The 11,736-nt window shown below is 35.8% G+C and overlaps 1 protein-coding gene across 3 annotated transcripts; it reads right to left on the bottom strand.

Annotated features, from left to right (window-relative positions):
• Positions 1 to 111: 111 nt before the first annotated feature.
• Positions 112 to 9,307, bottom strand: LOC113074040 (centriolar coiled-coil protein of 110 kDa). Of its 3 annotated transcripts, XM_026246750.1 has the most exons (14): positions 8,997 to 9,307; positions 8,547 to 8,718; positions 8,012 to 8,140; positions 6,275 to 7,298; positions 5,082 to 5,203; positions 4,763 to 4,904; positions 3,704 to 3,801; positions 3,452 to 3,568; positions 3,277 to 3,378; positions 3,072 to 3,188; positions 2,811 to 2,884; positions 2,051 to 2,113; positions 1,834 to 1,896; positions 112 to 1,381 (listed from the first exon to the last, which is right to left on the bottom strand). In XM_026246750.1, exons 2-14 carry the CDS (start codon positions 8,691 to 8,693, stop codon positions 1,309 to 1,311), a joined length of 2,271 nt encoding a protein of 756 aa, XP_026102535.1. In that variant the 5' UTR covers positions 8,694 to 8,718; positions 8,997 to 9,307; the 3' UTR covers positions 112 to 1,308. The 3 variants fall into 3 exon arrangements, with proteins under 3 accessions (XP_026102535.1, XP_026102534.1, XP_026102536.1); XM_026246749.1 differs by having other exon boundaries at positions 8,547 to 9,306; XM_026246751.1 differs by lacking the exon at positions 1,834 to 1,896 and having other exon boundaries at positions 8,547 to 9,303.
• Between the last annotated feature and the right edge of the window lie 2,429 nt (positions 9,308 to 11,736).

Here is an 11,736-nt window from a genome sequence, read left to right as displayed (position 1 = left end):
ATGTTATATATTTATATATATACATATTCTTATTTTATATTATAAATAAATGTATTTAATATATAAACAAAATTTTATGCATGTGTGTATTTGTATATGGATAATAAATATACACAGTATTCACATACACACACACATATATATGTATGTTATCAAAACTTTATTTTGGATGCGATTAATCGCGATTAATTGTTTGACAGCACTATAAATAATATATACTTAAATGAATATAAATTCTTAACCATTGACTCAAAGGCGACCCAAAATAACTTTCTTTGCTTGGTTATTTTGTTAATACTTTTTGCTTTGTGTTGAATAACAGAGCATCTCATATAACCACTTTGCTCATAAAAGCATTCACTGAGGTTGTTTTTACGGATTTGAAAATTAATTTTCTTTAAAGTAATTGTTTGAGATGTGCCTTCCTATTTGATACCGGTGTCTTTATTCACTGAATTCACAAATATTTTTATTAAATAAACTTGTTTATTAAACATTCCATTGTTTTATTTAACGCAAATGTGTCGAGTGCTTCTTAAGTACACAAGGCAAGAGCAAATACATTCATAAACAACTGACAGGATTGTAGTTCTAAGTAAAGTATTATGATTAAAAGCACAAATTCAGCGCTAGTTGATCAAATACATTCATTTAATTCTGGAGAAATGTGTGTACTCTTCATAGACACGTATTCATATTCTACTATCTGACATTGACACGGCAGCATTAAAGGGACAGTTCACCCAAAAATGAACGCAAACAACAAATGCAACGTATGTACGCGGATACGTTATTTACACTTTTATTTGAATGTAAACAGTGTATCTGCGTACATACGTTGAATACGTGCAGTGATACTTTCCAAAATGGCGCTATAGGGTGATGCAAAGGAGACAAATTGTTGAATAATGTCGCGAACAAAAGCTCATACGTGTTTGGAACGACATGAGGGCGGGTAATTAATGACAGAATTTTCAGTTTTGGGTGAACTACCCTTTGAACTTTTCTCTGTGTGAATGCAGGCTTCTGTTATTTGGACAATCCCACCTTTACGGAATTTTTTTAAAAAGGTAATTTAGTACTACTATGTGGATTATAATTAGTTATGTAACCTATAGTAAACTATAGCTAAATAATATCTGGACTGATTCTATATTCATAAGCAGTATAGTAGAATCATGGGAAGAACTAGATAGCAATGACATTTTATAGTCATAATTCAGTGAGATGGCTAGCAGGGGAGTATTTTTAGAAGCATGATTAGCACAATATCATTTTTTCACGTTGAGTTGATAAGTGTATATGAGGTCAGCCCAGTGAATGCTGTTTCTTCAGCCTCTCAGAATGCTGCACTCTCTCTTCTGGGGTCTTCTTGTAACTCCTGAAACACATTAAAGACTTTTCATCCGTGTGTTTTCTATTAAGACGTTGCATGTAAAGTTGATTTATTATATCTGAAAAATAAAAATGTAAACTCAAATACAGTTTATTAGTTCAAAAGGTGTTTGAGGTTTTGTAAATGTGTGGCGCATTCCATACTGCGCTTCTTTCCCGCACAGTGATTCTTTGTAATATAATACAGGGATATTTTGATCACACTTCAGTTGACTAAATGACTACATGAGATCCTGCCAAATGCATTTACAAATAAACGCAGCCAATTTTAAATGTCAGGTGACTCTCCTGGCAAGCTTCGTGGCATTTCCAGAATTGTAAGAGTCCACCGCAGACTGAATTGAATTTCAAATTCCATCAACAGCAGCGTAAAAGAAAATGGAAATGGTAGGAGCAGGAGATTGCGTGATCACAGGCAGCAAAATGTGAAGAACTGACCCACGGCGCAGGAGCGGCTGGCCTGAAACAGGAGCGTTCTGGCCCTGACTGGGCTGCAGGATCCTTCAACACAACACACAGACTCAGGAACACTGCTGGAAGAGCGTATGCAGCTATAAACTATATGGTGCAGAGTCAGTGAGTACTGAATGTGGAAAGGGTCTGTTTGGCTTCTGTGAAGTGATTGCTTGCATCTCTTTAGTGCTTTTGTGTTCACCTATTTGTGGGAGGACTCTTGGTCTTCTGAGCTCTTCTGGGCTGACCTGGAGATTCACCAACTCTGATGACATACAAGAACATTTTGGAGTGAACTAGTAAGCATATAAATACAAAGCATTTTAGCACAGTATTAACAAACACTAAATAAAATAAATAACTATAACAATTATAATTATAATAACAAATAATATTATAATAGCAGTATTTCTTAAAAAAAAAAAAAAAAAATATATATATATATATATATATATGTATATTGTTGAATAGATTTATCGATAGATATTGATGTGTATACATTTTTCTCTTCAAAGAAAAACAAATATAATTTTAAAAAATTATATCTTTTTTGTAAATATTGATATTTCTATTAGTATATATTATAATATAAAAATATAAATATATGTGTATATTATTATAATTATGATAAAATTACAATTTGAAAAATATAATTAATAATATAATAATAATAATAATAATGTGTATATATTTTTAAAAGTGTGTGTGTGTGTAAGTGTAGGTGTGTGTGTTTGTGTGTGTGTGTGTGTGGTTGCGTGCGTGTGTGTGTGTGTATAGAAATATATAATTATACTTAAAAAAAATTACAAACAGCATTTTTAGAAGAAAAAAAACCCCATCCAACTATCCAATAACATTGGCAGTTTTTATGTTTATTTGTTTACTAGATGTATTAGTAATTTTGGACCCTGCAGATATATATATGCATACAACATAACAGTATTGTAATCATGCTCACTCACCTTTTCTTTCTTTCAAGAGATTTCTGGGTAGCAGCCGACAAAACCACCTTGTCCTTGGGACTTTTAGCTTTTTCCTACATGCCGAATAAAACTGTAAGTGTGTTGGGAAGAAACACTTGACCCACAAAGCCCTACTTTCATATGGAAATGACTTAGTACTTTTCCAAAATAGGAAGGAAACAAGCCATTCAACAATGGCCGAGGATCAAAACTGAGCAAAATGAAAGAAAGTGAACCATTAGACATGAAACTGCTAGTTACCATCTCTCTGAGCTTCCTCTCGGAGAGCAGCTCTCGGTCTTGCTGCAGCAGACACAGACGCTCCTCCAGTGTCATCGTGAAGAAGATATCATGAATGTCAAACAAGGCCGCGCGTAACTGCAAGACAAACAGACACACAGCAGAAGCTTTCAGAGTCAGGTATAATGCTGTACACACAGGTATGAGAGCATTACAGAAGTGTGACCTGCGCTCTGACGCGCTCCCGCAGACACAGATCCTGCTCGGACAGAGAGACGCTTCTCTGAGGAGCATCAGTGCTGAACGAACGGATAAACTCTTGCGTGTCCTGAGGAAATACACAGGTGTAAGGATGACAGAACACGTGAGGCTTTCATTAGCAGGTGTTGTTGTGTTCTCACCTGCACGGTTTGCCGCAGGTGCTTGACTTTCTCCGTTTTCAGCAGTCGTCTGATGAGGAAGCCCTTCACGGCTGCAGTGAGGTGACACAGTGCCCTCTGCTGCTCCGCTGTCACAACCTGCATCACAGGTTTATCATCCCTTACAGTCCAAGAACAGCGGACTCTTAAACACACTCACATCATACTCTTTATAGAAGCTTTGTTTACTCTACAGGGACTCGTTTACGGTTGTAAAAGCACATTAAAATCAACCTGGCTCAGTCTGTTTCTCTTGCCGGCGCTGTGATTCAGGATTCTCACATACATGGGAGTCTGTTTCGAAGGGGATAACACATCCCCTGAAGGGAAACCTGAAAGGTAAAAATACAGACAGATGTGTTGAATCAGTGTTATTTTAGCTGAATTTATAGACTATTATAGAATTTATTCACATTTTGAATTAGCTTTTTTTTATTTAAATGTTTTGGTGTACTGTGCATATTAGCAAAGCACATATCAAACCATTTGTTGTGTGCTTTTGTCATTTTATTAGTTTTTTTAATAGATTTCTATAGCTTTAACAAATTTTATTATTTCGGTTTTAGTTTTAGTATTTCTAGCCCTTATATTTAAACTTCACTTAGTTGTCAAGGCAACATTTCTAATTTTGGTTTATATTTTCTTTTTTTCATTTAAAATTTGTACTTTTTTATTTCAGCTTTATTACAATTATAAATTTAATTTATTTAATGTTTTTTATATTTCCTTTTCAATTGTTTTATTTTTCGTGTTTTTGGTTTATTTCAGCATTATTACAAAAAATGAATGCATTTATTTTATTTACTAATTTAAATAAATATTTTTTATTATATTTTTCTTTTTTTATATACAAGTTTTAGTTTTACAATAATAACACTTTTGGTCAGTTATCTTTTGCTTTTAGAGGAACACACGAGTGGAATAGAACTAAACTCCCAATAGAACTAATTAATGTGCATTGTCCCTGATTAAATAAAAGAAATGAAATGAAACACAACAACTTTGGAAGACTTGAAATATAAATAATGAGTCATATTAATTCTTTTTATGATGCTTTTATGGTCTTTTCCTGTTGTTTTGGAGCTCATCATTGTCTGCCTTCATCCACTTGTGTTCCATGTAAGAAAGAAAGAAAGAGTTTGGACACAACATGAAGGTGAGTAAACGGTGACAGAATCTTCACTCTTGGCTGAACTATTCCTTTGTAACATATACAAAATATGCATCCAGTGAGAAACACAGTGGTAGCAAATTTACGACGTTAATCACAGGCTGAAAGAGCTGAAATAATACCAATGGTTGGCACAGAGTGTCTTGGCGATCTGTCTCCTGGGCTTAAAGGACTCAGTAACGGGTAACGTTCACACCCGTCCTCACCGGCTACAGGACTCAGACCACCCTGAGCCCTCAGTCTCCTGACCCGCTCCTCTGACTCCTGAACGAGACACAGACTAATGTCACAACCGTCATCCAAGCTGGCGTCCAGAAAAACATTGATATTATGAGTGTATTTATTGATTTATAAGACCCGGTATACGTGTACGTGTTATATTAGGATGCAGTCTTAAAAGGTAGCTGCCCAGGCAGACAGTAAGTGTGTGGCAGTGCTGACCTGACTGAGGTGCAGTTGTTCTCGCTCTTGTTCCTCCATCAGACAGGACATCCGGAAAGAATAATCGTCCTCCAGAGACCTCTTCATGTCTTCTAGAGCGTGGACTTGCCATTGCATCTCATCTGAGGAAAAGACATGCACGACTGTCTGAGAGGATCCCTCATCAAAGAATGATCAAAGAACATCTGATCTTTATTCTCAAATGAACATTCATTGATCAAGAATCACTTGTGGCCTTATCGGGTTCTTGAGTTGCTATGTGGTCTTTCTTATACGGTCCATTAAGATATTAGCGTGACATTATTGGTTATTCATATTAGTGTTGGAGTTCTTTAGAAAAGGGGAAAGAGGGAAAGTGTCTTTTTTAAAGCTGTTTTCCTAATATTTATTACAGAAGCACTCTACAAAAAAGATTGATCATTTCAATATTTTTTAAAGATATTAATACTTAATTAGTTAGTAATTAATAGATAATTCTTTTATCCAGAAAGGAGACAATAAATTGATCAAATGTGGCAGTAAAGATATTTATGATGTTTCAAAAGGTTTCTATTTTTAAAAAATGCTGTTCTTTTGAACTTTATTTTTAACGTATCATGGTTTCCACAAAACATTAAGCAACGACTGTTTTCAACATTGATAATATAATAATAAGATTTTTTTTTTTTTTTTGCAGCAAATGATCATATTAGACTGATTTCTGAAGGATTGTGACTGAAGACTGCAGTAATGATGATGTAAAATCAGCTTAGAATAGAAAAGTGTTATTTCGAATAGTAGTAATATTTCACAATATTAATGTCTCTATATTTATATTTTTGATCAAACAAATGCAGTCTTGGTAAAAATGAAATATATATATAGAAATAAGAATAATATATATATATATATATATATATATATATATATATATATATATATATATATATATATATATATATATATATATATAATATATATATATATATATATATATATATATATATATTATATATGTAAATCCAGACTTCACTTTAGTACTATGACCTCATAAATGCCAATTATTTAATTTTCAAAAAATGTTCTATATTTTAGGAAGGCTATAGATAATAGCTTTTCAGAACTTTAAAATGTTCTCCCATCATATCACAGGACTGAGGCTCATTTTTGGTTCTAAATTGAATCTTCATTTTTAACACTTGCTCTGTTCTCACCTGTTCTCCTTTCTTTCAGCGCAGTGCTAATAACACTGTTTCTCTCCATCTCAAAAGGTAGTTTGGCATGAGAAGGAGAGTCTGGGGTGATCCCAGACCCCATAAATGCTGCTACAGGACCGTCCCGTGTGAACGTCTTGTTCATGGGTGAGGGAGGAGACAGTCGAGTGGGCGTTCTCGCGGTGACCCCGGCCATAAACCGAGGCATTCTCTCCTGGCTCCGGTCTATGACGGGACTCTGATGGCGTGAGGACAGGTGGCTATCCAGCGTGTGGCTTCTCCTTCGAAACAGAGGGCTTGTGAGCTCAGGATCCACTGGAGACGTTTCCGGGTGTCCCAGGGTTGAGTGATCATCATATCGACCCATACATACATTTTCCACCCCGAGTAGCTTCCTGTCCTGTGTTGCAGTTGTTTTGACTTCCAGTGGCCTTGCATTCGCTGTCATGTTCGGTTGGTTGGGGTTTTCAACCAAAGAAAAGAAGATGCTCCCGGCAGAAATGGGACGAGGACGTCCGTGGTGGGGTCTGGCTATTAAACCGGGCTTTAGACCGGGTTCTGGGCTTATCAGGTTACTGGGAGAGGTTTGGTTTGGAGAGGGAATATAAAAGGGTAACCCAAAGGCACTCTCATCCAAAGAACAGCTGTTTTCTTTAACTGGCGGGCTTTCAGAGAGGATCCTGCTCGGATCAACCATTGTGTTGCTGATGACCTTTGACCCCTGTTTACCTTGCTCCTTTTCCATGAATTCGCGTGATTTCTTGAGTAGGTTCTGCAGGCAAACTCCTTCCGTTTGAATGTCCTCTTGCATGTGTTTTTCTTCTGTGGATTTTCTTCTCATCACTCCATGCAGCTCAGCTGAAGGGGTCACCGGTGGCTCATTAGACCAAATGTACGGCTCTGTGGCTCCAGCCGGTGAAATGTCTGCAGTATCAGCTACTGTAAAACCATTCCTGGAGTCTGTTTTCGGAGAGGGAGAAGGGCACTGCTCTGAAGGCTTTGGCACGTCCAATATTTGTGGTGCCTACAATGAAAGTGCAACAAGATATGGGAGTAAATTCACAACAAATTATAACGAATACACTCAATGAATAAATATAGGTCAAAAGTTTGAAATCATTTTTCATGTAAAAAAAAAGCACTCCCCAAAGCTGCACTGATTTGACCAGCTACAGTAAAAACAGTACTGTGCACACTTGTAAAAAAGCTGTCACGGTGGTGGTACCTTTTCAAAGGGTACGCATTTGTCGCTTATTTACCTCTAAAAGTGCATATTAGTACCTTAAAGGTCTATATTAGTAGTTTTTGAAAGAGTATGTCCTAGTGACAGCTGTTGTATTTCTAAAAGTGAACAAACTGTGGATATGTTTATCAGTTTGAATGATTTCTGAAGGATCATGTGACACTGAAGACTGGAGGAATAATGCTGAAAAGTCAACTTTACATCACAGGAATGCATTATATTTGAAACAGTTTGTTTGAAATTATAGTAATATTTCAATATTACAATGTTTTTTTTTTTTTTTTTGGAAAAAGCCTTGGAAAGCATAAGAAACTTAATTTGTTTGTTCATTCATTCATTAATAAAATAAAATAAAATAAAATAAATAATAAATAATAAATATATACATATAAAAAAGCACTTTAAAAAAAGCTGAAATATATCAGTTTTAATAAAATAAATAAGTCCCTTGTACATACAAGTGCCTATAATTCATGAAACACCAATCGTCTTACCTCATTGGTCCAAAGAATGGTCTGAATCTGATTGAGGAGGTTTTTGTTGCATTGAATTTGTCTCTCGGCCTCCATTTGTGAAGCTCTTTTCTTGTATTCAACCATCTCCCTTCGTTGTTTCTCACTTAGCTGGAAACACAGAAGACAAAATCAATCAATCAATCAATGATCAGACAGAGACAACTTGATCTGCTAATATTGAATGTCCAATTGACTTAAATATGAAGATTATTATTAATAATGTTTCATTACCATATTTTCTTGTTGCTAAGACCTTAAAGTTTCTCATCACAAATAAAATACACAGTCAAAAATGATGACAGAGACCTTGAACCATTTGTATGGCAGTACAGTACTGTTGTTACAAGTTGTTACAGGCCAGTACCAACAATAAAATCTAAAAGCTACATATCTGTACCTTACATACTCCTAAAATCTACATGATATTAGTAGGCTACCTTAAAAGTTGGTATTAGTAATTCATATAGGCTACATATAATTAGTAGCTACAACACATATCATGTCTTGTACTCACAACCGGAGACAACAGCGGCCTGCCGTTGAAGCAGATGCGCGAGTGCGCGCCCTCTCGAGCACGCGCGCTACTGCAGCTCCTCTCGTGCATCATCTCCGACCGCAGCTCAGACAGAATGCGTGCGCAGAAATCCTCATAGCGGTCCATGTTTCCTCCACACAGCTGGAGCAGCCTAGACATTGAAACGCATATATCTGATATAGCCTAAGCTACACTAAGACAGAAGCATGATGCTGTCCTATTATTGTATTCAGCAGACCGGGCTTTCACAGCAGCAGTCACGTCTCCTAACAAAGCAGGCTTTTATATTCGGGTTTTAAACAAACTAGGCTGTTCTCTCGAAGCTCTGGGGAACAAATGGCTCCGCATTCCTCTGCTCTTTTATCTGGAGAGATGTGTTTGCTAACAGATAACCGCGCGCAGATGTTAAAACCCCGGATCAGCACCTACCTTTATATCACAGAGCAGACTAGAGCCGCGGTCTGAATAAATAAACAAGAGAAATCAAATCAAGGCTCTCCTTTCCCACAGATGCGACTGTAGCACTGTGATGTTTATAGTACAGATGCCAATCGCGTAATCGTTTCCGGTTTCGTCCGGTAATTAGCCTACGGTTTGTGACTGATAAACTAGCTTCATCCACATGATGTAGGAGACGTCCTACATCAGGAGACGGTGTGTCTGCAGAAGATGATTTCACACGTGTCCCTCACCCGGTCTCTGTGTGTCTTCAGCAGCAGCACCGCCCCGTTTCTCGCCGTCAGCTCATTTGGACGTAAACCCATCAGAGGATTCCTTCAGACCAGATACATTTAGGTAGGCCTTCAGATTAACTTTCATATTATCTGTACTGTAGCGGACATATAGGCTACATTTGCTTTATATTCACAACATGATTCCGCTCATTTGTAAGACTACTCTTTTTTTGTTTTATTAAATGTTTAGAATTATAATAATTATATTGTATGGAGGGCCAAATTACTCAAAATAAAATTATTTTAAATACATATTTACATAGGCTAAATTATATTAATTAATAAATTAATAAATGCAGAAATAAATAATTTTGTTTTATTATTCATTCATTCATTTCCTCCGCATTTTATTTATATCTCAAATATATTTCATTTATTTATAAAGTTATGGTTGTCGGGGCCCCAGAATCCTGAAAATTAAATGTGGAATGACTGAATGAACGGACGAATATTTATTTATTTATATATTTATGTGTTTATTTAGATATGCATTTAACGATTTATATAGGCTATATAATATATATATATATATATATATATATATATATATATATATATATATATATATATATATTTCAACATTTATTTAATTATTAATTTTTTTATTAACTTGGCCCTCCATAACCATATTAGGCTTATTATGAATTAATAAATGAATGATCCAGTAAATATAGCCTATACAAATAAAATTTTCCTTGTACTCAAGATGTCATTGTTTGTAGCAATAAATAAATAAATAAATAAATGTACTTTCTGCAGTTAATAAAAAAGAAAATAATTTATAGTAAGCTAAGGTAGTTTTATTTTATTTAAATGTTTATCTTGCTTGGGGAAAAAAATGTAACCTAAATTATCTCTATTTCGCTTGTGATATCAATTTACCGTAAATGCTTTTTACTACTTTAACAGTAAATGGGAGAGTTTTTGCTGCGTTTTAAAAATTCCGTTGCTGCCCATTACTGAGTAAAAAAATAAATAAATCCTGTAATATTCTGGTAATTAGTTTTCTAGGGTAATGATTGTCCCATTCCGCAGTTGCTGTGGGCGGGGCTTGCACTCGCGCCGCCGCCTGACCTCGCGCGCGCGCCACTCGCCATTCAAACACACCGCTCGCTGTCTCTCTCTCTCTCTGTGTGTGTGTGTATGCTGATGGACATCGTGTAAATGTCGCTAACTTCACTCTTCGTGTATTCACAGACACACAGTGAAGTGTAACTGGACGCGGCTTGTTCGTGCCGTTGATATCTACACTCTATGAGTCAGCCGTTTGACTTTGAAGGACTGAAGCTCACTCACTCCAGTGGACTTTGACAACCACCGTCTGGGTGAGTTTGCAGAAATAACGTTAACTGACCTCAGGAAGAAATAACACTAAACGATTAGCGATTATACTGACTTATTATTTTGCTATTCGGTGTGATTTGTCTCACGCCTTTTTGAATAAAAGTGAAAATGCACACAACGTTTCAAGTAACGTTATATGCAATATTGAATTAACGTTATACCTAATTTGAAAGGCAACTCGATACGAAACCTAACTTAGTATTATATATTATATATTCCAGCTTTCTTCAGAAAGTATTTTGTTGTCTAGCAGAAGTGAGATTGAATTGTAAATTATAATTTGTCGTTAGGCGTTAACTCCACCCTGTGTACAGTCCATTCATCCTTCAAGCATGTTTGATTATGGGATGTGTTTCAGCGCCTGCTGCAGTACTCTGAGAGACCGCGAGATGGCGCTCGTGCACACTGTATTTGGCGAGGGGGACTGAAATACAGCCATGCAATAATCACAGAATGATCATGCTATTCACTGTGTTGCTGCAGTTTACTTTGACCTTGAAAGTTTACATTAAAGTTTCACTTTAATGCAATATATAGGCTACAATTCAAGCATTGCTTAGGAGTTTTTCTTTTCTTTTTTGTTTAAGAAATAAGTGGGTTACAGTTGTGTATCTGCTGTTTATTCAAAATGATTGCAGAGCATTTGTGTTTCTTGGCACAATTTGGCCACATTTGTTGAGTAAGGTCTTTTTGCATCTGCTTGTGCCTTGTGCAATGTTTGGCATCTGAATTTGTCTTGAGGGATCAGTATAAAGTATAGCAGTATGTCTCTTTCTATTTCAGTAGGTCTATGATGGTTTGGTTTTGTGACTTGCAAAGAGAAGTGAAATGTTTTTGGACCGTAGTGTGATTGACTGATTGTTTAATGGCTGTTGTTTTCTTTATCGGAAATGAAGTCAATTAGCCTAATAGCTGCTTTTAAACTTTGGCGAAGTGTTGTCGTCTATGGACTATAGTGAGTCAGTGGCCAATAAAGATGTCTGTGATGGAAAAATATATATATTAATATATTATATCAATTATATGTTATTAAAAAAGCTTAAAACTTGAAACTCATGGGAAATAAGTAAATCATTAAACAAGAGTTTGAA

Source organism: Carassius auratus, unplaced genomic scaffold, assembly GCF_003368295.1.
Source record: "Carassius auratus strain Wakin unplaced genomic scaffold, ASM336829v1 scaf_tig00013491, whole genome shotgun sequence".
NCBI lineage: Eukaryota > Metazoa > Chordata > Actinopteri > Cypriniformes > Cyprinidae > Carassius > Carassius auratus.
This window is presented reverse-complemented; position numbering and strand designations above follow the sequence as displayed.

Excerpts from the sequence above, each read along its gene's own strand:
- LOC113074040 (XM_026246749.1), bottom strand. The coding sequence starts at position 8,726 with ATGTCTAGGCTGCTCCAGCTGTGTGGAGGAAACATGGACCGCTATGAG. Across the intron at positions 4,905-5,081 it reads AACAACTGCACCTCAGTCAG|GAGTCAGAGGAGCGGGTCAG; the intron begins GTCAGCACTGCC and ends TGTCTCGTTCAG. Across the intron at positions 1,382-1,833 it reads CAGCCGCTCCTGCGCCGTGG|GAGTTACAAGAAGACCCCAG; the intron begins GTCAGTTCTTCA and ends AATGTGTTTCAG.